Below are 27,257 nucleotides of genomic sequence, written 5' to 3' on the forward strand. Positions count from 1 at the left end.
TGAAAATAATGGTTTAATTACACGGAACAGTACGAGCCTGACATATTCCTGTAAAGATACAATTACGTAAGAACACACACACACACACACACACACATTCCTGTAACGATACAATTAAGAACACACACCTGCAAGTAATTTGTTGGTGAATTTACACACTTGCATTTCCTTCACCATTCCCAAGAACTAGAGCTTACATATTCATCTTTTGTCAGCCCAGCTGGTAACAATATACTGTATCACGATTTTCTTCCAAACTTTTCTTCCATTATACTGCATTTGTCAAAGATGAAAGGTATTTCACCGAGTGTCAAGTTAGTAATGGCATGACTATGTGCTTTGGCCAAACTGAAGCTATGATTAACCCTTAAACTTAAGGTACAATTTTCGTAATTTTCTCTCTTTTCACACCATGAATTTCAGTTACTAACCTGTGGCATACTGAAAGCTCATATTAAAACAAAATCTAAGGTATGAAAGCAGTCTATTCAGCATATCAATATAGAAATACTGGTAAGAAATAGCTGCACCAAGGTTCAAGATTAAGATTTTTTTTTTTTAAATTCAGGTCTCTTACGATGCCTGCCGAAGGTTAAGGGTTAATTATATGTGATTTGCTGTTCAAAAATATCCAATATATATCTATATTTTCGAAAGCAAGGTCGAAATGTTCCAGCAGCGATGGCTAAAATTACTTTTATTCCCATTTCATAAAACACTGGAAAAGATCAAATGCAGTTCTCAGGAATAACTGACACAATGCCACTGTGGAAAGTAAATGATCTAAATAATAATGATAATACTAATAATGCCTCACTTTTGTGCGCTTATTCCTACAGTACTTTGGATTTTATCCAAGCCTCTCACATACCTAATGGGGAGGGGGGAGTGTTTCAGTGGTAGAGCGCCTGACTCGAGACCAAAAGGGTCGCGAGTTCGCACCCGCCAGGGTAGCGGCCCTGCTGGGAGAGGTAGCACTCTCCCCTCACCTAGCGGGGCTATATGATCTATCAAGGTCTAGCTCGGGGTTTCCCCACATAGAAAAATTCCATACCTAATGGGAAAATGGGCTGGTATAATAATAATAATGATAATAATGATAATAATAATAATAATAATAATAATATAATAACAGCAACAGCAACAACAACAATAATAATAATAATAATAATAATAATAATAAATTAAATTAATATGGTATATAATCGCAATGGACAGCATATTGCCCCACTACTGTATAAATCGGCTGCCAAACATCCCTGCCAACAACATAACGTGGTACATGATAAACATATTCACACATGCCTGTTAGGTGACCTTGTAGGCAACATATTCACTGTTGGTGAGACTAACTGCAAGTAATCCACTGGCACATCAAGAGTTATAAGGCATTTCTCAGAACCTTCCCCAAGCACTCATTTCTCGAGTTTTTATTCCCTGGCGTAAGGACAAGGTAATCACCTCAAATGCACAGCAACAGAGAGGATATTGATGATACGAATGTTTCAGACCACTTTTGCTATAACACTGCAATATATATTCACATGGTAGGTCTATAAATAAGCTTTGCATTATTTCAAATAATACTGTACTGCACTACGGGGCCTATGTCATAAAAAAAAAGGCAAATAAATCGGGATCTACGTTAACAAAAAACTTACAAAAATCATTACCAAGCTATTTCCTACGGTCTTTTCTCTTATTACCGTATGGTGCATGTACTGAATAAACTTTGTTACTGGCCATCCGTGCAACTTGAGGCTTTGCTATACAACATTTATGCAACATTCAACATTGGGCACGTGATTTTGGTCCAACAGGTACATACGGAGCTTTTAGTTTTGTATGTACAGATGAAAGAAAGGCTCATTTCACCAACAGCAATAACTAGCAAACAAAATTATTTCATGATGTCAACCTTTGAATATTTTGTCGCATGTTACAAAAGGCAAGATTTGCAGTGGTGTAGTTCAAGTACTGTAGTCTGTTATTCCTCTTTTTCATCTGTACAGCAGACTAAAAGTTCATACACACTGAAGCACAATCTTTGTGGAAATGGAATCTGGAATATGACGTGGTGTGTATGTAATACTATAAATGCAGTCAACTCTACACTAAGTGGAAACATTAATATATAAAACGATTCTGTGGCTATTAATGACCCAAGGATTTAAGGGATAGTGCACTAGGACAGATCAAAGGTTCGGATAAGGCAAGATCAGGCTAGGATAATTCAGATGACATGATTGCTTAAAGAGTGATGAGGTTACGATGATTATGAGGTTAGAGAAAACGATTAGTAATAATACAGTAAATTATGATGAATCATAGTTACTTCAAATAGCAGCAAAGTTAGGTTATCTAGAGAGTTCAGATAAAAGAAAAATAAGAATTTGTTAAGACAAGCAAAAGATAAAGTAAGTAATGTTGATTATGTTTCCAAATAACAGTTTAGACAGGCGAGTAATTTTAGAGTATCATGAAAGTTTAGATAATAAAAAAATGAAATTTTATTCTTTACAATAAAAAAGAATGAAATCTTATTAAGATAAACAACAAAGTAAGTAGTCTTAAATTTTGCTAAGTTAGGATATATTATCACTCAAGACGGTATTATTGCTGTAAGGCTAGGTTAGTTAAAGTAGGTTGTATTAAAGCAAACAAAATTCAGGCTGAATAAGGAAGATACAATAATACCTTGTCAGACTGCCAAGAATGACATGAGAGTAGATTACACTTGGTTGAAATGAGCGGTGATACAGAGGCTTGGAGGCAGTTTTGTCGTGGCCACCCTGAATTAAATCTGGTGTAAGGCATATGGCAATAGACAGATACACAAGAAATCCTAGATCCTATGGTAAACAGAGGTCTGACAACTTCTGCCATTGTGCTGTTTGTCACTCAACGGGTCACTGTAGCTAAGTGGTTGATCCTAGGCATCAACCAGGACATCCATGTAAGACTTCCAAACACCGGTGAGACACCAACGTGCTTTCAACAAGCAATACAGTGAAAAAAGAATCAGTGCTTACAATGGTTCTGTGGGTGACAGACGCACCAAACTGTCAGAAATTACCCCATATCATTATTAACTATAGGATCTCTAGATAACGCAGTAGGGTGAGGCTCGGTTAAGTCAGCACCAATTATTACAGTAAAGTCATCCCATTAACACATCGCTTTTCAACAAGTGATTACGCAGAGTGGCCATCTACTGTAAATGAACACATAACATTTCTTGGTACAAGGAATAGTGAGCTGGATGGGATGGCACTGGCGGAGGGGGAATATCGGGAGGGGGGCAATGGGCAAGGGATAGTGAGCCAGAAGATACAAGAATTAAATCTTTAACACTGAGGCACACACATTTCTTTTACAGGTATATGAGGGAATAAGAAACATGTATTAGGATATAACTCTTTTCAGTCGTTTTCTCCACTAAACCTTATTACATTATATTCAGATTTACACTGGAAGAAATACACAGTTATGTCAGGAATATCTAAACATTTTATACCAATAAACTCTAGCTGATTACTCAAGTACAGTATATGGATCTATTTTCTTACAAAACACTTTTCAAAATTTTCAAGCTTTTTCATGTAAAACATACAGCACCCTGAATTTCTTTAAAAGTAAAAATAGTGATACAGCATATCCACTTCTACTAACGATCCTTGTTATTCATCTGCCCACTATCCCTTCCCAGCTCCACTGTCCCTATGCTAAACCTTGAAAGATACAAAGATCGAAATTATTTACAAATAAACACTAAGAGCCACTTATTACCTTACTTATATGGATGACTCATTATGTCAAATATAACAATATGCTGCACAGCAGAGCTCCGATTATCCAAATATGTCTTTGCCAGAATGTTATTACTCAAAATGCTCCCTAGACATGTCAAGTTTACTGATCTACCCATATTCTCACTACGTTTCTATGAAACGCAGAGCAATTTCAAGACTGAATTACAGGTACCGTATATTAATTTTCCCCCTATTCTCTGATGTAATATCAATTTAGATACTGGAGTGGTGAAGGATAATTAGTCAAACGTTAGCATTTGATTATTCTCAGTTCATATGATCAAACAGACCCCGTCCACCACTGCGGTAGTTTGGGGAAGGGGGGACATTCAGTCATTGCCTAGTCTGCCATGCCACTACAGTATCTTCTAATTATCATTAATTAACGGAAACGTGGATGAGTATCAGCCGTTGTCCCGTTTTTCCAGTGTTGGGTTTCTCTTTCTCGAAAATGAAAAGACATGTAGGTACATGGTTACCAAATAATGTATCTTTTCTTGTCTTGAAACATTCTTTTCTAAATAATTGTATACTCCACCACCAGGCACTCATATATGGAGAAACGGACCTCTGCCTTCACACTTAATTCCTTTACAATCAAGACGTAATCTTTATTTTAGTCTTGCTACCACCAGATGGTTTCATGCAGTTCTGGGAAGGCCTTTGTTATGAAGGGGATACTGAAAGCTGTATCTAACCCATTCGATTCGAAATCTTTTTCCTAAGCTGAATGTAATATCTAGAGATAACAAGAATAAAATATTATAAACATGTCGTCGGTGTGACGGGGTTATCGGTGAATTCCACTATCTAAATCACAATATATAGAGGAATGCATACAAAATGCATCCTAACTTTCAGGACAGCTGAAATACTGATGTAATGAGAACTGTGAGGTGACTTTCAGAGCCGGTACAAGCATTAGTGTCTTATGAGTACATTACTTCTAAATATAAACTGTTTCCGATTTATCACAGGTGAAAATATCATACGCCTGATAAATGGTGGTGGGCTTGAAAAGTACAGAGACCTTATAGGAAGCAAATATCAGATAACCTCAGACATTATGGTAATTCTGTCACAGGCAAAGCCATTGTAACTGTTGTTAACTTTTGTAATTTGTCTCTCCATCAATATATTTATCCATCTACCTAGTGCCAGACGCAGGGCCGGATTTAGGTATAAGCTAAATAAGCTACAGCTTAGGGCCCCGCAGTCTGAAGGGGCCTTATTTATTTATTTATTTATTTTTTGTTCCACTTTTCTTATACATGTAAGCAATGCTTTAACCTACTTAACCCATTCTGCATGGATTTGTTATGCATCTTGAGGGCATTCTTGCCAATTCAGTTGTTATACAGCCCTATTCTGTTAACAACTGCCAAATGGGGCCTCAGCATCTATCAATAACCTCAGGGCCTCAGCATCTATCAATAACCTCAGGGCCTCACCATGTATCCAGCAACGGCCAAACATCACAATCCTGGAAGGAGCGAGCGCAAATGAATCGGCTCCATGTCACACTGTCTGTTGTCATCAGGCTACCCTACATCCAACTCACACCACCCTCACTTATATACTGTACTTCTCCACCCTAATCCTTCACTTCGTCCTCGATCACCCTCTTCCTCTCTCCTTCCACCTCAATCACATACGAGCACACTCTCCCAGTTAATCTTTCACTCTGTTCTACTTACATGGTTGGCTATTCCCAAGTAACATCACAGTTGGTTCGTTTTAACTAAATGGAACTGGGCCACTCCAACAACCTGAATCCCAAGTCGTGGTTGCATGAATTTTGATGAGTCTCAGTCATGGGGTCGGAATGAATCTCCTTTGTTACAAGTCAAACTGACCCTCCAATATGACTACATCTGGCCATCAAGTGAGCTGAATAAGGGATAAGGATCTTCCTATGGTCAGAACAGATGTACTATATGCCATACAAATTACAAGTGTTGAAGGTTTCCAATGGTTCTGTAGACACCAGATACACCACAATGACAGAAGTTGTTCCATCTATGTTTACTCTAAGATCTCTAAAAAACATGATAATCAGACCCAATACTTCACTCATTCACTTCTTACATTAAAGACATACTCTAATGGGCACTAACTTACTTTATCTTAGGTTGCATTAGGTTCAACTGGGTAAGGAATGGATACATGATGAGTGGTTGGGCTGGAATACAGTTGGTCGTTAGGTTAGGTTAGGCTGGGTTACAGTTTGTTGGATCAGAATACAGCTGGTTGTTAGAACTTCTAAACTAGGTTTCAATAGGATGAGCTTGACTGATCTAGGTTAGGTGAGATTACCTGTTAAACTGAGCTGGGTTCTTTGGTTAAATAATTTCAATAACAAAATAATGTAAATAGGTTTAGGTTATGCTGGGCTGGGATGTGTAACAGTAAGTTAGAATGAGTAAAGATTAGAGTGTGTGGTTGGTTGGGATGTGTTAAAATAAGCTGAGATTAGTTGGGTAAGTTATATCTGATAAAGGACTGACGGTATGGTATGTCCGGTTAGGTCCGATCAACTAAAGTTGAATGTCCAGGACATGGGAAGGGGAGGAAGGAGAGAGAGGGGGTGATACTTAGGATGGAGACAGAAAGCAAGAAAGGGAGGGGAGTGAATTCCAAGATGGCGAGGATGAAGGGGACGATGCCTAGAGTGGGGATGAAGCGGTCATATCAAAGGGGGGTAGGGAGGAGGTGAAGTCTAGGGTGGAGAGGGAGGGGGTCATGTCTAGGATGAAAGGGTGGGGCTGGAGGGGGGTGATGTATAGGGTGAGGAGGGAGGGGATGATGAATAGGGTGGGGAGGGAGGGGGTGACGTATTGTATTGGGTGAGGAGGGAGGGAGTGATGTATATGGTGGGGAGGGAGGGGATGATGTATAGGGTGGGAAGAGAGGGGGTGATGTCTAGGGTGGGGAGGGAGGGGGTGATGTATATGGTGGGGAGGGAAGAGGTGATGTATAGGGTGGGAAGAGAGGGGGTGATGTCTAGGGTGAGGAGGAAGGAGGTGATGTCTAGGGTGGGGAGGGAGGAGGTGATGTCTAGGGTGGGGAGGGAGGGGGTGATGTCTAGGGTGGGGAGGGAGGGGGTGATGTCTAGGATGGGGAGGGAGGGGGTGATGTCTAGGGTGGGGAGGGAGGGGGTGATGTCTAGGGTGGGGAGGGAGGGGATTATGTCTAGGGTGGGGAGGGAAGAGGTGATGTCTAGGGTGGGGAGGGAGGGGGTGATGTCTAGGGTAGGGAGGGAGGGGATTATGTCTACAGTAGGGTGAGGAGGGAGGGGGTGATGTCTAGGGTGGGGAGGGAAGGGATTATGTCCAGGGTGGGGAGGGAGGGGATTATGTCTAGGGTTGGGAGGGAGGGGATTATGTCTAGGGTGAGGAGGAAGGGGGTGATGTCTAGGGTGGGGAGGGAGGGGGTGATGTCTAGGGTAGGGAAGGAGGGGGCGATGTCTAGGGTGGGGAAGGAGGGTGTGATGTCTAGGGTGGGGAGGGAGGGGGTGATGTCTAGGGTGGGGAGGGAGGGGGTGATGTCTAGGGTGGGGAGGGAGGGGGTGATGTCTAGGGTGGGGAAGGAGGAGGTGATGTTTAGAGTGGGGAGAGAGGGGGTGGTATCTAGGGACGTTAGGGAGGGAGGGGGAAGGAGCATGGGGTCACACACACACACACACACACACACACACACACACACACACACACACACAAATATGCAAATGGTGAATTACTTTTTCATATCTTCAACCACCTGTAATTACCAAAACACTATCATTATCTCATAATGGATTATCACAATCATCTCTAATTAGTCCAAGGATTTTGTGATTTAGTACTCGAAAACCAATGTTTTTCACTAATGATTTTCGTTTTTTTTCCCTTTTGTGCTCTTCGGATAGCAAACTGATTATCACATGAAACAATGTGTGTGAAAACTGCAACAATTCTATTTTAAGCAACACATTTGCTTTCCTCCTCTCATCATCGATTTTTATATTTTCTAGTTGGCTTATTTTTTCCTCATTTTTAAAGTTTCTTATTTCACTCTCCCTCGCCGTCAGTAATATGTAATTTAATTTTGTTCGCATTTTTCACATTTCATTACACTTAAGACAATGTTTTCCATGTATAAGCTGTGGATTTTAAAAAATCTGTGGAATATATTCCTGATGTAAATGAAAATTGAAGCAAACATAATTTTTCACATTCAGTTATTTTTCATCATATCAGTGGTGTATTTCCAAACCTCAAACTAGCGTACATTAGCAAACTCTTCCACAGTGCATCTCATTAAGTACTGTCAAAAGTAAAAGCAACGGTGCATTGCACACCCAGAATCTGACCTATGCTGTCCTCCAAGTCTGAGAATATATGGGAAACCAATGGCTGCTTTTCGACTGTACACTTCATTATACTCATTAAAGGAACATCACTCGGGAATTCATGTGTAGTTTTCTGAAGTCCACCCATATCCCCATATACTTAATCACTTAATTAACCATATATATATATATATATATATATATATATATATATATATATATATATATATATATATATATATATATGAATTACTGATGATCAAATGCACTTACACTAAAAGTGCAAAAAATCTGGTTTGTGTATCTGGCTAAACTGTATATATATATAATGCACAGTAAGTATAAAAAGAGGGAAATGCTGTATAAGGTTGACTATAAGTCCTCAGCCGACTGGTTAAGTCCTCACGAACCAGGCAGACCATGGAATCTGAAAATATAAATTTTGGATCAGTATTAAATAAAAACTGGTCAATTATATCTATCTATCTATATACCTAGGCTGCTTCCCCCAAGGAAAGGGAGGTAGCCGAGACAGGACGACACACTCCCAATTTACTCATCCACTCAAACACATTCATTCGCATCTTAGCTCCAAGAGGGAGAAGGGACAGATCCTCACTGCAAGAGGGTCAACTGCGCAGTGCAATCAGTGACATCCGCAGCAGGGCCCGACAGCAGAGCTGATTTACTCCTGCCACATCATAATGGACCCATCCACTTACCCGCACCTGACCTGATCAGCTGATCAAACAAAATGTGGGAGAATATCCCATCAGGGCTGCGTCATCATTTATTCATTCACAATTTCTCTCCATTTCTAGCGCACACAGCCACTCTTCCTTACTCAACAGACATCCCTCTCGCATCCAACGCTCTCTTCACACTGTCCATCCATCCTATTCGTGGTATTCCTCTTGGCCTTATACCTCTCACATCAGATGTAGTTATCTTTTTCACCAATCGCTCATTTTCCATTCTCTCCATATGCCCAAACCATCGCAACACCCTCTGCTCAACTTGATCAGCCATCTCCTGCACAACTCCAGTTCTCCTTCGCACTTCATCACTTCTCAATTGATCCATATGCGTCACTCCACGCACACTCCTCAGACACCTCATCTCCATTACATTCAAACTTTTCCTCTCTGCTAAACCCATATTCCATGTTTCAGCCCCATCTAAAGCAGTCGATACCACAACAGCCTCATAAAACCTTCTCTTTACATCCATTCTAAGCAAACGACATCTAAACACTTTTTTCATTCCTCCAAGCACCTTTCCTACTTCATTCTAAACTTCACTTCTGCATCTATACTTCCATCCACAGCAACATGACCTTAAATACTTATTACACTCTACCTCCTCAAGCAACTCACCATTCAAAACTATATTTATCCTCCTGCCATCTACCAACCTCGTACACTTCATCACACAACTCTTATTCTCATTTACTTTCAATTTCCTCCTTTCACACACCCTTCCAAACTTCTTTACCAACTGTCTCAATCTATCCACTGAATCAGCCTCCAGTGCAGTATTATCCGCAAACAGCAACTGCTTCAGATTCCACTCTCTACCATTAACATTCACCAGACTCAGACCACGTAACTCTTGCAATCACCTCCCTTACAACACCATCCATATAAATATTAAACAACCAAGGCGACATCACATATCCCTGCTGCAGCCCCACTCTCGCAGGAAACCAATCACTCACAGTATTTCCCACTCTTACACAAACTCTACTACTTATATAAAAACTTTTCACTCCTTTCAGCAACCTACCATCAAGTATATACCACCTTAAAACAGTCCACAAAGCCTTCCAATTAATTCTATCATCCGCTTTCTCTAAATCCATGAACGTCCAAAACACATCCTTACCTTTCACTAAATACTTTTCACACACCTGTCTCATAGCAAACACCTGATCCATGCATCCCCTCCCTCTCCTAAAGTCACACTGCTCATCACCGATCACTGCCTCTGTACCCTAATTCTCTTAATTAACAATCTACCATACACCTTACCTACAATACTCAACAGACTTATACCCCTAATGTAGTGCCTGGAAGTGATAATGAGTTGTATCTAGTTTATTTTACGACCAAAAGTTAGGTTTAGTGAGAGTGTGTGGCCAGGGTATGGTTGTTGCCACGCGGACGTGATCAGAACATAGATTAAGTTACCTAGTTACTGTCATTTTTTTTCCCTACTGTAATTTATTAGTATTCTCTTCATAATATAAAAACTCGAGTGAGAAGGAATATGTACCTATGGTCATGTAATCTAGCATCATGTATGCATGCGCCAAGTGGTGTGAAGCATGATGATTTTCATTGTTTTTTCGATGTAAGTGCAAAGAGAGAGATTGTTGTAGATTATTATTGTAATTACAGAATGTCATTTTTTTCGGGTAATCGACTGTAAAGGGAAAGACATCAGACTGAGTCTATCACGAGCCTGTAGTAATGAGTTTTAAATAGCGTAAGCCGTCATCCTCCCCCCCCCCTTTCCACCACGCTCACTGTCCGTCATCCCCCCCCCCCCAAAGAATTCTGTAAGTAATTTAATGATATTTATGTCTGATATGTTGAAGCGCGAAGAGTGATATCCCACGAGTGATAATAGTGACGAAAATAAAGAAACAGGCTCGGGATAGTATCGGTGATGTCGTTTCTCAGGAAGTGTGTAACGGTTACGCAAGGTGAAGCCATTAGCCATTGGAAGAGCGAGTCCCGAGTTTCCCGCTCACCACTCTGGTATTCTGTGAGCTGGATAGTGAGGTATTGGTAAATTTTTACAAGTGAACAATACACCCCCCAGGTAGTGAAATATTTTTTTCTGGCAGTTTTTGATGCGATTCGCATGTTTCAGACCTTCATTTTTGTCGGAAATGCCTCATTGTCCCTTTTTTCCAATCGTAAAATTTGACTGGACAAGAAGGTGAAAAAAAAACATTTTCTGAAATAAATGAATTAAAAAACAACCGAACTCCCATTAAAAGCCACCAGAAAAATATACTGCACCACCCATAAACGTAACCGAACAGACCAAACCAAACGAAACAGACCTAACAACCTCACCAAACACAATAAAACTAACCAAACCTAACCCAGTATACTTAACCTATCCTAGGGGAGTACGTAACGTAACCTCACCAAACACACTAAACCTAACCAAACTTCAACCCAACATACCTAACCTATCCTAGGGGAATGCTTACCCTAGAGATACGATGGTCATCTGGGTCGTCGTCGTCTTCAGGGGGTAGGCCTAGTGGAATAGCGGCAACAGCACCAGGTCGTTCAAGTGGCCGATCTGATTGTGACGGGTATAATGCAGATGCAGCAATAAGGAAATGGTGTAACGTTTGCTCAGCATTCGCGTGAAGAAAGAGATACCTGGAGAAATACTGTTCAAAATATTCAGTCCGTAGTCCAGGACGCTTAGACCACTCCTTTACGTCACGCCACAGTCTTTCAATGGTCTGCGTATTGATGGTAGGGTCGTCCGGGTCCATAAATGTCTCCTTGTGGTTAATCACACGATGCGTGTACCCCTCATCCGCCAACCGTCAATAGGCAGCTCAACCGTCACTGTTAACGATGCTACCTGGCTGAATGAATTTTTTGATAATGGATGCAAGGGTTGCTGCACTCCTGTCAAGTACTTGATTCCATTTCATTAAAGGCACCAAGAAAAACTTTTTTCCGACCCTTTCAATCCCTTCAAAAAGCCACACGTCCCTTAGGTTTTTCCCACGTTCATATTTTGCCCTCACAAAAAATGTCTCTTCAATCTCGACGACAATGCCAGGTCCCCCGATGGGTGGCTGGTTCTGTAGCCATGAAAGCGTCACTTCTGAGCAAATGCTTCACCACTCCACACTTGTCTTTGTCGACCACTTCAAACACGTGATAATAACGTCGTGGTTCCAGAACTTTTGAATCCAGTGGTTTATGAACAATATAATTTGCCGGGCAGGAAGGTGTGTGTTGTCCAAAAAACATCCTTTGTAGTCAGACACACAAAAACTACACTGGACCCGTTTCTTGGTTTTTGTGTACTTTTTGTGCCGACCACAGTACCACCGATGTTTGTCTTTTCTAAATTTACACGGTTCCTGACAATCTGGGCAATAAACTTCGGAAGGTAATACACCGTGTCTTCTAAAAAACTCAATAGCCTCCTCAGGTTCTGAGTGGAAAAGCTTAATCACCCATAAATATATCAATATCACACCCGAGACACACAGCACGTCTATCTTCTTCAGAGGCCATAGCGAGAAGGATTTGAATTTTCCATCCAGATTGAATCAAAGACCGCGGTTCAAAATCATTGGCAGAATTCCATCACGTGACCTAAAGTAGGCCTATGAGTTGGTGATACAGACCTACGAGACATGCACAGTCGAAGGGAAGAGAAACACACGTATGAACGCACGCATTTTTACCCGGAGTGGCCGAGTGAAGATCCAAGGTAGTCTTTTTTTTTTTTTTTTTTTGGATTGTGCTCCAATCGGATTGAGCCAGTGAAGGTTTCTGTCCAAGGGGTGGTTGGGGTTTATTGCTCACGTAATGCCACTCAGGGATGAGTGAGGTTGGTCACTCTCATCTTTATTGTCAGGACCAACTGCCTAGTCCCGGGCTCCAACGCTCCTCATGGGGCAACGTAGGATTGGATGATGGATAGATGGATTAAATTCAATTCAATATCTCTGAAAATATCAATTTCCGAATGGGGTTATGAGGGTTCATTATGATCCTTTGGGACTATACTATACGATAATGGTGCTAGAATTCCAAAACTGCTTATTGTCCACTTGTAAAATAATACCGAGGTATTTCCCATATATTTGTGTACTGTACTTTGTATTTTTATTTAGTAACTAGAATAAAAGAATGCTAGCTACAGAGTTCTGTCTGAGCCTCAGATAAGTGTGTGATTTTTTGGGGGCCAAATATCGGGTGCCCTGGAACTGTAAACTATTAATATGTGTTGAGATGACTTTGCAATTCAGTACTTATTAGGGCTGTGTTGTGAGTTAATGTTCGCTTAGTTACTTTGTGAGGCACAATGATATTGATGCAATGATGATTTTCATGGTTAGGGTTAAAGTTATTCATGCTTACTGTATTTGTTATAGTATTTTTTCTTCTATATTATCCCTACAATATGTGTTATTTTGCACAGACCTATGTGTCTGTAGTGCCATGTGTTATTCTGTTATTAACTGAGATGCCGAGTGTTGTAACTCATGTTTCTTTATTATGAGACTTTCTTGACCATGTGAAGGGATTACTTGCATTAGGGAGAATAGTTATTCATTATACCTATTAACTTCTAGCGGGTCCAAGTGTGGAGGTCGAAGTACCAGTGAGTGAGTCAAAGTCGAAGTGTGGAGGTCAGTCCCAGAGAGTGAGTCAAGGTCCCAGTGTGGAAGTCAAGGTCAGGAATGGTAGAGGACTGGACCAGTGAACTATGTGCTCAGAGGGACAATTATGAAGAAACATATTGGACTGGGACAAAGGAGCTAAGTTTTGTGAAATTTGACATTAAGACCATATATATATATATATATATATATATCGTTTTCGTCGTCGTTTTCGTTTTTAAAGGCTCCAACATGCTTGCATGTGTCGGCCTTGGTCACCTAATGGCGGCTCTCCATGCTGCACGATCCATTGCAGCCTCCCTGTTCAGTCCCTTAACCCTAAGGTCACACTTAATGACCTCGTCCCATGTCTTTCTCGGTCTACCCCTCATAACCCCACCCCCAATATTAACACTTCTCACCTTCCTCACCCAGCTATCATATATATATATATATATATATATATATATATATATATATATATATATATATATATATATATATATATATATATATATACTTAAATAACGTGCCAACTGATTCAGGATTAATCTGTGAGGTTAACAGATGGAAAGATTTCTACTCATTTTTTGGTCTTGTTAATACATATTTCCTCCCACTCGAACTTTATTGTTTGTATAACCCTTGAGAACTAGTGGTATAGAGCTTACCTAGTAGTTTGTTAATGTGTAACCTTAGAAGAATTTTTGGGGAAATTGCGAAGGTTGGGCTTGGGTTGGCCGAGTTGGAGACTCGCCCGTCATTTTGGCATGCCACCACTCTTAACTTGACCACTTGAAATGTAATAAACGCAACCGAAGAGGCCGCTAGTGGGAGAGAGTCTCCGTCAATCTGAGTTCCCGAACGTTCCAGCACACAGTGGTCATCCATAGTGACTTGATTTCTGTTCCTTTTGACCGCGTAAAAGTCTGGATCACAGAGGTGACAGTACACTAAAGCTAGTACAGTAATACTTATCATCCTTATATAACGGGAGCACACAAGCACCTGCCCAGTCAACTGGCACCATACCTCTCATATAAAACACATTCAACAATCTTACTAACCACTCAACAAAAGATGCTCCACCACCTTTCAGGCATTCCACAGCACACCCATCCATACCTGCAGCTTTCCCTGTTTTCATCTCCTTTACTGCCTCCTGCACTTCCTCCATCGTGATCAAAGAATCATTCAACTCTCCCAACACATTTATTCCTTGCATCCTTCCATCTGCCACAATCTCAGCCTCCCTTTCCTCCTCTACATTTAACAATCTTTCAAAATACTCCACCCATCTCTTTCTAACTACATCTGTCTCAACAACCTTCTATCCTCTCCTATTACTCGCTCTTCCTTTCCAGACCCTCCCTTTTGCACCCTTTTCACCTCCTTCCAAAACATTTTCTTCTGTTGAAAATTCTCAGTCAACTGCCTACCCCACCTCTCATCTGCTGCCACTTTAGCATCACGCACAGCCCTTCTTGCCCTATTTCTCTTTTCCTTATACCTCTCATATGACACCTCATCCTTCCTCTGCAGCCACACTTCATATGCACGTCTCTTCTCAGTCACAGCCATACTTACTTCCTCGCACCACCATTCACTTTCCTTTATTTTACCACAACCCACTCGTCTCACACCACACACCTCTTCCGCATGCCCCACCACAGCACTCTTAAACAACTGCCATTCCTCCTCCACACTGCCATTCTCTTGATTTTCACTGTGTTCTACTCATCTTTCAATTTCTCCTGATACTCTATCATTTTCTCTCTATTGTCCAACTCACTCACTTTCAAAACCTCCCTGCCACACCTCAGCTCTTACCCATCTCTTACCTACTTTCAACTTTTCCTCCATCAGGGAGTGGTCGGACATACCTCCACCCTCCCCTCTCAAATCTTTCACATCCAACAATCTTCCTATTGCATTCCTGGACACAACCACATAGTCCATCAATGCTCTATCAACAACCCTTCCACCCTCCTGTCTCACCCATGTATACTTATATCTTTCTTCTCAAACAAGGTATTTCCAATCACCATCTCTCGCTCAACACACATCCCTACCATTCGTTCCCCATTTTCATTTCTTCCAGGCACACCATGCATACCAACTACACCTTCAACTACTACATTTCTCACTCTAGCATTCAGATTTCCCATCATTACCACATTCACATTCACTCCAAAACTCCGCAGATACTCATCATACTAGAAAGACTCCCTCTCTCCTTCATCCCTTTCACTACCAGGCCCATATGCACTCACAAATACTCACAACTGATGTTCAAATTTCACTTTCACCCACATCAGTCTTGATGACACCTCCTTCCATTCAATCACACACTGCTGTAATTCTCGGATCACTAACAAAGCCACACCCTCTCTTGCCCTTCCTTTGTCAACCCCTGACAATCTTCGATTCACACTTCCAAACTTAGACTCACTTTTCCCTTCATCTTTATTTCACTCAAAGCTAACACATCCAACTTTCTTCTCACAAACATTCACCCAATCTCCTCCCTTTTAGCCTCAATCGTACTACATCCACGCACATTCATAGACCGAATCTTCAGGGTACGGGGATAACTCAATCCCCCATCCCTGCCTATGGCCTGTCTCTTTTTGGGAACTAATTGGTCAATTACTAAACCAAAGGAAATCCAAATAAATATCCTTGGAATATCTAGCATCTGGAAACAAATGTGCAACACTGGACCAAGATTCATGAACTCACGATCAACTCCCTGTTGTATCTCTGATTTGTCTTTGCATAAATGACAAAGGGGTTGCAGAACCCTTCAGTGTCTTTCGTTCAGCAATATATATATATATATATATATATATATATATATATATATATATATATATATATATATATATATGTGTGTGTGTGTGTGGGGGGGGAGGGGTGTTATATGCATATATATTATATGTTTATGTATGTACTGTATATATGGTTTGTGCCAACTTTAACATATGGATGTGAGACTATGATGTGGTATGAAAATGAAAAGTCAAGAGAGCAGTGGAGATGAGACTGCTGAAAAATGTATGTGGGGTACTGAGAGTGGATAAGATTCGAAATAATGTGATTTGTTAAAGATATGGAGTGAGGAAGTTTGTGGACATCAGAATCGAAGAGAGTGTACTGAGATGGTGTGGTCATGTGGAAGGAATAGATAACAACAAAGTGGTGGAAGAGGTATATCTGAGAGAATCTGAAGGAGGGAGAGGAGGTGAGGTGGGCCAAGGAGAAGGTGGAGGGATATGGTGGATGAGTGTGTGAGGAAAAGAGGTTTGGAAGTCGGTGAGCCTAGGTAACTGACAAGAGGTCAAGCTGGATGGATGAATATTGTGAGAAGCGCATGATCAGGGATTTGGCACCCTTTTTTTAACGTGACAGCATCTGGACTGACTCTATCGGATACGCTTATGTGAAAGTACTGGACGTGGTGAATGTTTTTCGCGTATCAGATAAAGCCAGGATTCCGGGGACTTGAGTGGTGTGTGAATGGAAGCGCGGCCCATTGGACTGGGCAAATTTGGGCTGTCTGGACACCGCTACTCCTCACCCCGCCCTAGGATGGGAAAGGAGGTCCGGATGATGATGATGATGACCTTCCCTACAACACTCAATAAACTTATATGACGATAATTCTTGCACTCACTTCGCTCACCTTTATTTTTGTTAAGGGGTACAATCACAGTCGTTTTCCACTCTGCTGGCAATGTTTCACTCATCCAAACCTTTTTACATATCTCCAACATGCACTTCATTCCGCTCTCTCCACTACACTTAATAATCTCTACATACACCTCATCAACCTCAGCTGCTTTCGCATTTTTCAGCCGCTTCACGACGTTCCTCAACTGCGAGATTGCCACGTTTCCTGGCACTGCATTCATTCTCTGCACACTTAAAACCAATCATGTTTAAAGCCACTCTGCTCTCTCTATTCCCATTCCTCAGGCTTTCAAAATATTCTTTCCATCTGGTCCTTACTCCATTCCCATAGGTTAATACACTACCGCTTGCATCCTTCACACTTTAGCATTTCTTTCCGTTGTCACTTCTACATTCCCGTACGTCTTTCCAAAATAACTTCCTATTTTCAGAGAAGTTTGCATTCATTTTTCTTCCTAGATCATTATTTACCTCCTCCTTTTTCCTCTTCACTAGTCTCTTTACGTGCTTCATGCTCTCAATATATTCAGTTCTTATTTCAATTGAGCCCCTGTTCCGTAACCACTCTAGCCACTTCTTCCTCTCTTCCTCCACTGCTCTCTTGACCTCTTCATCCCACCATGTTGTACCTTTCTTCTTTGTTGTTAATCTTGCCACACCATACACCGCTTTAGCATTCCTAATACCAATACATCAGTCCTGTATGAGACAGCCCTAGCATGTATTCAATATGGACGGTGGGTGTTAGCGCCGAAGTGGTGACATGTGGAGATGTGTATGGTATGTTGGAGGACTACTGGGCCTTGAGAGCAGGCTGTGAAGCCTATGCCCAGAGTGGGTCACATAAAAAAAAAAAAAAAAAAAAAAAAAAAAAAACTAAGCAATTCCTATATGCATTCCACAGGCTGTCCAGATCAATTTCATTCCAATTCACTGATTCCAACCCCTCCTCTGCTTTATTCCTATATCTATCTATCTATCTATATCTATATATATATATATATATATATATATATGGTGTGCACAGTGTAAATGGTACGGTGTGCAGTGTACAGTATATAACAATTATGATGTGTACAGTATCCATAATGGCGTGTCTATGCGTACTACATGCTGTATAGCACATAAGTAGCTTTCATACCGTCTAAGATGTGCATAGTAATTATTCTACCGTGTACGAGCAACTAGACGATGCTGTCAAAATGACCCGGCTGATAATTATCAGCTTTTTGATATGCTACATCTCACCCAAATTGTTTTGAAAGAAGCCCGGTCACTGGCCGAGGATAAACAGCTTATGTGTAGTGTAAGGCTTGTCTAGTTATATAAATAAAAAAAAAAAAAAATGTTGCACCCAGGAGATAGGATGTAAACAAACGTGTTGCGAAGTGGCTACGATCTTCCCCAGTGTTTTGGTTATGGGTAGGTTCTTATCTCGTGGGCGTCTCGTTTGCCCGACCTTGTAAGGTCGTTGAGAGCCCTAATGATCTCGTAACTACGAAGTGTTTCAATTAGCCGGGCCCTGGTCCTGTCTTCGCTGTATATGATACCAATGGTAGCCACTGCATGTGGTACCCACGGCAGCAACGTCTTTATAGTCTCATTTTGTTAGGCAGATGAGTGGTCGCTCAGGTAAGGAAGGTCAAAGGGGCTAAGCAGCTAATAAGTGCAGTAGTCTCCTGGCAGGACAATGTTGAGGCAGCAAGTGGAGAGGTGGGAATGTGGATATACAGTACAGTATGCATCGTGAGAATGAGAGCGGTGTGAAGACCTGGGCATGGCTACCAGTTGCAAGAGCCAGTTGAGCCTGTTTCGCAACAGTATGATAAGACTAACCGGGACACGTAAACATTCATTCCAAATGAAGCTAACTTTTACAGTGAACATCCAGAACTATGAATTAACTTGTCATACCATCAAACTCTCCAACACATCGGTATTACAAAAACTGATGCACAGCATTTCGGACAAGAGGAAACAATACTAAATTATAAACTGTTAAATGCTTCACGCTGTACAGCATCACCCACATACCAGTAGACGTTTTCCATATTCAGAAAAAACAAATACGTATGGTGGTAATCAAATCCAAGTACTGCACTACACACGACACTTGTGCCAAAAGAGCAATGTCCACACAACGGTAAAACTCCTAGATTTTTCAACTTTTTTTTTTCCTCTCTCTCAGGTTAGCCTACATATAATTTATCTATGCTGAACGCCCATATCTGGCATTTGTTGCCATCTTTCTGCCTTGCTTGCTTGCCTTTTAAATCTGTTGGTATATTATAATGCAGTATCTTTTCCCACGCTTCCTGTGTCTTCTCGTTTTTTTTTTTTTTTTTTTTTTTTTTTTTCACTGAAGAATCAAGCCTTGCATTACCTCTTTTCTAACCTTTGCTCACTTCCACAATACTTCATCAGCTGTTCCTATTCCAGTGTCACTTCCTTCCGCACCTTTTTTTTTTTTTTTTTTTTTTTTTCAGTTACCTGGTTCAAATTGCCTCCGTTGTTTATGACGTAGATTGCAAACTTAATTAGCCACAGGCACATATTATCTACTTACTAAATACTATAAATAATATCTGGTAATTACTTAACAAAAAACACAAACTATTCATAGTAGTACTCAAATTTGTGATAGAGTCCATTCTACAAGATTATTAAAGCATTTGATGTTCATTACAAATGCTTAACCAGGTGTAGAACGTTCATTTTACCAGACATAATGATTTGAAATAAGGTAACAGATTATTATAGGTCCCATGGATGCCCAACAGAATGCATTTTAAATAAAATAAAAGATATTCATACTTATGTTTGCCACCAACTCCATGCCTTGTGCTATGTCAAAGAAAGCAATGGGTTGTCATGGGAAGTACAATCAACATCAATACTAACGCCTTGCTTTAAATATAAGGTAGGCATGCCTTGACACAGATTTATACTGACCCTGAAAGATACAAAGGAAAAGTCATGCTGTGACTACACTCCCACCTTATGTATTAGTAAGTAAATAAAGAGTCAAGCTCCTTGAATGATGAGAAAATGCAAGTGAAGCCCATTTTAGCTAGACTCATGACAGTGCTCCTGCTTTGGTCTTTTTTCTTCTGTTGATGACTTTGCAGAGAGCAATAGGGTGGTGATGATGATACCTTACTTAGAAACAGAAAGCAAAATCAAGAAATACAGAAAAAATACCGTCCAAATTCAATGATCACAAGCATAACTAAATTTAGGTAAACAAATGACATGAGCCAAATACAAATGAAAAGAACGAGTGAGGAGGTGTGAGGCACGGTAGAGAAGAGCATCCAGGCAGCACAGGACTGGTAGTGGGGACAGGGCACAGAGGAGCATGACAACGACAGGTAAGACAGTGACAGATAATGGCATGGTACGTTAAGGCGGGATGCAATTGACAGGCAAGGTGCAGTACGGCAGGGCAGGCAAGGTCGGACACAGAAAACTAATATCGCACAGGGAAGGCAAGATACAACTACATGTGGCAACACTAAAACAGGACAGGAACAGGCAGGGACAAGCAAGGTAAAACAGCGTATAGTTATGCAAGGCAGGGCAGGGTAGGGCAGGACGGAGACAGGCCTCAATGCTACCATCCTCTACCATACACTACCAGGCACTACCAATCTGCCGCTGTGTCTAATGTCGCGCCACCAGGCCAGGCAGGCAGGCAGGCAGGCAGGCAGGGGGGCAGGCAGGCAGGCAGGCAGACATCACACAGACGTCTCCAGTAGGCTGTCCAGAGCGTGGGTAGAGGGCGCCACACACCTCACCGAAATGTCCTGGGCGCCCCGCTTTGCACCTGCCCCGCGTGAATCCTGATGTACCTGTTGCTGGCGTTGTATCTGCTGAGGTTGTAGTGGCTCTGTCTGTGGGTGTACTTGTTGCTGTGGCTGTGATGGCTGCGTCTGCGGGTGTACCTGCTGTTTCTGTGGCAATGGCTGTATTCGTGGGTGTACTTGTTTTTGTGGCTGAATGGCCTGTTTCTGTGGCTGTAGTGGATGCTGGAGTTTTTGTATTTCCTGTAACTGTAGCGGAGTTTGTATCTGGTGCTGCTGAAACTGGTATAGCTGAGACTGGTTCTGTTGCATTTGTTGGGATTGTAAGTGATGCTGCTGTACTTGTGGTTGTAACTGATGCTGTTGCATTTGCTGTGGCTGTGACTGATGTAGCTGTGCCTGATGTTGAATCTGATGTGAATGTAGCTGATGTTGTAACTGTTGCTTGTACTCTTGATGTCTGTGTTGTTGTGGTGGTTGTTGGTAGTGCTGATGCTGAAGCCTCTGTTGTGGTTGTTGGTATGACTGTTGGGGAGTGACGGAGCGAGGAGGGGGCGGGGTGGTCCTGATGCCGGGGACGGGGCTGGAGTGCTCGCGGGGGGGCGGGGGGTCTGAGCAGTGGGATCCCCCAGAATGCCCAGGTGATGATCCTAAACAAACACAATACTGCATTAGTCTTATCACTATCATTATTACTATTATATAAACTCCCATCTTGGAAATATCAGATGCTACTTATTACTCATGTTATTGAAAATTTTTATGGGCTAACTGACTTAACTTCCTGTACCCTTTGCTCATATATATATATATATATATATATATATATATATATATATATATATATATACACACACGTATATAAAAAGCTCTGATGTCTGCTGGAATACAGTATCAATAAAAATTTTACAACAATTATATGACTCTTGGAGCTGTCGCAAAATACACCTTTGAAAATTAATTAAATACTGCAAGAGAGGAAATACGCAAAGTGCAGAGTACGTTAAACCACAATAAACCAGTAATGGCTAAAGTAATCGAAAAAGCGAATTTCTAGCACTTTAAAAATGCAGCTTGCACACACTTGTAACAGCAGTCCAGATAATGCAACATCTAGGGCTACTACAAAATTCATGCATCCGTGTAATACATCCAACTTCACAATAGTAAATCTACTCAATTAACAATCAATAATTTTCTTTGTAGTTAAACTCATTAGCAGGAGACTGCATGTAATTTTATTCTGGCTACTCTCAAAATTATCAGCAAGGGTAGATCTTCTCGCACTTTACATATTAAGTACACTGATGTATACTGTATATAAATACAGATGCGGCAACGGTTGATGCAAGCTGCCGCCATCTTGGTATCGCAGGGGAATAATGCTGCAGCGTGCTTGGAACACGGTTTTACCCACTTCTGGGATCAGATAATTCAGCACTATGCCTTCGTGTGCAGCGATCAAGAACACAAACAGAAAGTTCAAGGACTGTGGGAGAATTTTTCATCGGTGAGTAGACATAAGGATCATTTAGCTTAGGTACTGCATACTGCATGTGGTCTCAAAGTAGTATGCAGTACCTAAGGCATTGTTGCGATATGGTGGCCCTTTGGTAGAATTTCAGTTCTTGGCATCTTCCCAACAATGTGGCACAAATAACTGGTGTGTCTGTCCTTTATCCAGTGAATTTAAGGGAAAGCAAGGCTGGATTCTGTCATCATGATGATTGGGGTTTCAGGGCACATCAGCTACGAGGGCCATATAGTGCCCATTGGAGTCTGTCTTAGCCATATCTATTTTAATAATGGTTCTATTATTAGATTTTCTATAAAGTGGTGGCTATTATGAAACTAATACTTTCCTTCTGTGTTTGCAAGTCTTTCAAAGTATCTAACTGTTGTTTGAGCTCATGAAGGTCACGAAGTAACGCACTGCATGCTGGGAACAATAAATAAGCTCAAAGGCACTCAAAACATGGAAGAGACCAACATACGACAGTATAACGAGCAGAACACCCGAAATTTGAGTGTACAGTACATCGCAACGTTTGACCCGACCTCAGAGACAGCCGGTCACCGAAATAAAAAACTGCTTAACGTGATGACCCGTGAGAACTGGAGGGCTATCAAATGAGGTTACAATGGCTGTTCTACGATAAATAGAATAGAAATTGCACTCGATTTTCAACTTTTATAAAGTGACTATATTAATCCTTAGATACATTTGTTCCCATATAACCTCCTTCAAAAGCATCACCTAGGGATTTCACTTGGTGTGCCATGTCTTCTAGAGGGTTGCTATCGATGTGCCAATTCTCTGAGAGGACGGAAAAAAACGACTTCTCGGTTCTTCAGTGCTCATTTCACGTGTATACACGCGCGTGTATGGATTAGATGGGAGTACAATGTTGTGCGGTGGCTTCACCGCTCGCACTGAGCCGTGCGTAGCAAGCCCACTCCAATTATAGAGCTCAGTGATAAAGTAGGCCCTATTGCTAAAAAATGTATAGGCTTGTAGTGTCCGTTGAGTTGCTTAAATTATAACGAAAGCACACACACACACACACACACACACACACACACACACACACACACACACGCAAAAGCTCAAACACTTCTGTAATTTGAATGCACTAAAAAAAAAAAAAAAAAAAAAAAAAAAAAAAAGAGAGATTTCACATACAAAAACAATATGGGAAATTGAATACCATCACACACAGCAATGGCACGGAAAAGTATAGTACAAACATTACTGCATCCTTACACAGAAAAAAAAAAAAAAAAAAAAAAAAAAAAAAAAAAAAAACGGATTTTAAAAGAAAATACACATAAACAGTTTGTATCTGAAGCCATGCATATTCTCTCTCTCTCAACTGCCGAAACAACAAGTTCACATAATACATAAAACACAATGAAATTAAATCATAACAAGCAAAGCGATACAACAGGTAACTAATACCACATACACAAACATGCAAAATACTGTACAAAAACAGTACATACAGTAAAGCCTCTCTAATTCGAAATTATACATACAGTATATACTAAATTTCTGACAATTACGCTTTTACTAACATTACGTTTACAACTACAATTGCAATTATTATTAAACTACATATTAGCAATGCAATTAGTAAAGAAAAAGCCATATTAGTACAATACTGTGAGCAGCAGTAGCTTTCTGCGTTAATTAGGTTTATCTTATTAGTATTAAAATTATTCACATTAATTTCCACGGTAAAGAGGTCTAGCAGTATCATATATACACCCATTTGGTTTTATTTGCTTCTTTATACTTAAGCTCTCCTACTTAAACACCTACAGTTCACTCCGAAAGACTTTACTGCATCGCTTACTTCACCATGACATCCGGAAGCACCTAAACAAATACATCATGGCCCCGTACGACACATTCCAGACATCGAAAAGAAAAAAAAAAAAGGGGAGGGGGGAGGAATGGGAATAAAAGCTTGCACTTGAAGAATTATGATGGGGTACCACAGACACCTATAACGGGACTATCTGTAACTATTTTGAACAGTTAAAAAGAAAAAAGGGTTCGGGAGTAGGGGGTGCTGAATAAAATAAGGAGGGTGAGGTACAGGAGATATGGGGGGTAAAAGGATGGGTACGATGGTAGGAAGTGAAGGGAAGGGGAGGCTGAATGCACGGACAGAAGGGAGGGCTGAGTAGGGGAAGTGAAGGGAGGGAGAGGAGGGGGCTAAATGGGGGAAGAGAAGGAAGGGGGGAGGGACGAGACTGGAAGAGACCAGTTGGAGGATAGAAGAGATTCAGAGTATACAGTAGGGGTTGGGGCTTAGGGGGCTGGGCTGTCGTTGCGGGAATGGGACATGCTACTGGAATGGGGTGTTTTTAAGGGGAGGAATGGCAGATTCGAGGGAGGTTCTATGTGGGGGGGAGGTCAGTAGGGGACATGAGGTGGACTTAAGAGGAGGGGAGGTTATTGCAGGAACACGTGGAGGGGAAGAGGATGGGAGGTTACTATGGGGATAAGGGGAGGAATTAAGAGGAGGAAGCACAGCTGCAGGGAGGGGGCGCTGCTAAACGGAGGTGGTGTTGCTAAAGAGATGGGGCATTACTAACCGGTGGGATTATAGAACAGAATGGGGGGGTGCCAAAAAGGAGGGGCGTTGCTAAAGGGAGGAAGCGTTGTTAAAGGTAGGAGGCACTGATAAATGGAGGGAGATGTTGCTACAAGAAGGAGGACGTTGGTAAAGACAGAGGGCCGCGCTAGATGAAGGGTGGGAGATGCTATGGGGAAGAGTTGGTAAAGGGAAAGAGGCATTGGTAAAGGAAAGGCGGCGTTGCTAAAGAGAATGGGGTGATGCAATAGGAAGGAGGTGTTGCTAAAGGGAAGGGTGTGTTACTGAAGGGTTGGGGGAGTTACTAAAGGGAAGGGGGCGTTGCTATAAGGAAGGGGGCGTTACTAGAGGGAAGGGGGAGTTGCCAAAGGGAGGGGACGTTGTTAAAAGATGGGGAGACGTTGCTAAAGGGAGGGGGGGGGAACTTACTGGGGGCGTGACGTCAGAGCCGGCAGGGGGGAGTGTCCAAGAGGGGGTCGGCCATATCTGTGGAAACACCTTGTCTTCATTCCTGACTTCCTTCACATCTACCTTCATTCCTTCATTCCTGTCTTCACTCCTGTTGCCTTCACCTCTTGATTCCTGACTTCACTACTCTATTCCTGATATCTTTTCATTCCTTCATTCCGATTTTTACTCGTCTCATTTCTTCATTCCTATCTTTAGTGGTTCATTCCTGTCTTCAAACTTTCATATCTAACTTCACTCTTTTCTTCTTTTAATAGTTTATTCCTGCTTTCACTCCTTATCACCAATTTCAGTTCTTCGTTCCTGCCTTCACCCCTCCTTATCTTCATTCCTGCCTTCATCCCTCCTTATCTTCACTCCTGCCTTCACCCCTCCTTATCTTCATTCCTGCCTTCACCCCTCCTTATCTTCATTCCTGCCTTCACCCCTCCTTATCTTCACTCTTGCCTTCACTCCTTATCTTCATTCCTGCCTTCATCTCTTCTTATCTTCATTACTGTCTCTACTCTTTTGTTACTGCCTTTCTTCACTCTATTCCGGTAAACTCCTTTCCTGTCTTCATTCCTTAATTCCTGTCTTCGTTCATTTCTTTATTTCTACCTTCATTCCGCCTTCACTCCTTTATTTCTGACTCCCTTCATTCAATCATTCCTTTCTTCACTCCTTTCTTCCTAATTTCCTTTACTCATTCATTCATTTCTGCCTTCAACCTTCATTCCTGGTTTCACTTCTTCATACTTGCCCTAGCTCCTTAATTCCTACCTTCTCTTCTTCATGCCTTCTTTCATTCAAATCTTATTCCTGCCTTCACCATTTTCTTCCTTTTCAGCTTCCTTCCTCATTACACTTTTGCTTTCTTCACTCCCTAATTCCATATGTTCACTTATAGCTTCCTTTCTTCATAAATATATACCCGTTTCATTCAATAATTTCTTTCACTCGCTGCTACCTTTTACTTTCCTCCTCATCTGCTTCGCTCGCTCCCTGGTTTAATTCAGTCTCCCTTTTTCCAACCTGGTTTCATCTCTTCTTTGCAGCATTCGTCTGTTTTTTTTTTTTCCTTTCATCTACTCCTTGCTTCATTTCTCCTTCCTCTTCCGTACCTTCTTTCATTTTCTATCTTCTTCCTCTTTTACTTCATTAATTCTTCCACTTTCCTTCCTCTTTCCATATTTGTAGCATTCTGCCTTTCTTCACTCTCTCTCTCTCTGTCTCTTCATCAGTTCCTTCCTGTCTTCATTCCTTCACTTCCTGCCCCCTTCTTTCCTTCCTCACCTTTCATCACTGTTCTCCCATTTGCTGCCTTACTTAAATCTTCCGTTTCTTTCAGTTTACTCTCTTCCTGTTTTTCTTCTTTCACTCCCTGCCTCTATTCTTCCTTCGCTCTGTTCCCTCCGTCTTTTCATCCTTCACTCCGTCTCCTTCATTCCTTCCCTCTTCCATTGCTCTAATTTCATGCCTTCACTCTCTGTTCCTTTCTCTTTCTCTTTCTTCACTTCTATCACTCCAACCTCCTTACTCTTCTTTCACTTCATTCACTGCCTCATTTGTCCCTTCCTTCCTTCATCCACTTCCTTTACTCCTTCCTATTTTCATTCCTTTTCATTTGCCTCATTTTCTCATTTCTTTCATTCCTTCACTCCTGCTTCTTCTTTATCCCTTCCTCGATCT

The 27,257-nt window shown here is 41.4% G+C and overlaps 1 protein-coding gene across 1 annotated transcript in view; it reads right to left on the reverse strand.

The window, feature by feature from the left end:
* Window positions 1-8,469: 8,469 nt before the first annotated feature.
* Window positions 8,470-27,257, reverse strand: part of LOC145401915 (uncharacterized) — an 80,589-nt gene continuing 61,801 nt past the window's right edge. Inside the window, exons 8-10 of the mRNA XM_080274021.1 lie at window positions 22,433-22,504; window positions 21,005-21,665; window positions 8,470-8,569 (exon numbers count right to left, since the gene is read on the reverse strand). Of these exons, the coding sequence (XP_080130147.1) occupies window positions 8,545-8,569; window positions 21,005-21,665; window positions 22,433-22,504 (758 nt within the window). The 3' untranslated portion in view covers window positions 8,470-8,544. The remainder of the gene's footprint in view (window positions 8,570-21,004; window positions 21,666-22,432; window positions 22,505-27,257) is intronic.

The sequence above is a fragment of the Coenobita brevimanus genome, chromosome 57 (assembly GCF_032717465.1).
Source record: "Coenobita brevimanus isolate Jiangsu-jjx chromosome 57, ASM3271746v2, whole genome shotgun sequence".
Classification (NCBI taxonomy): Eukaryota; Metazoa; Arthropoda; class Malacostraca; order Decapoda; family Coenobitidae; genus Coenobita; species Coenobita brevimanus.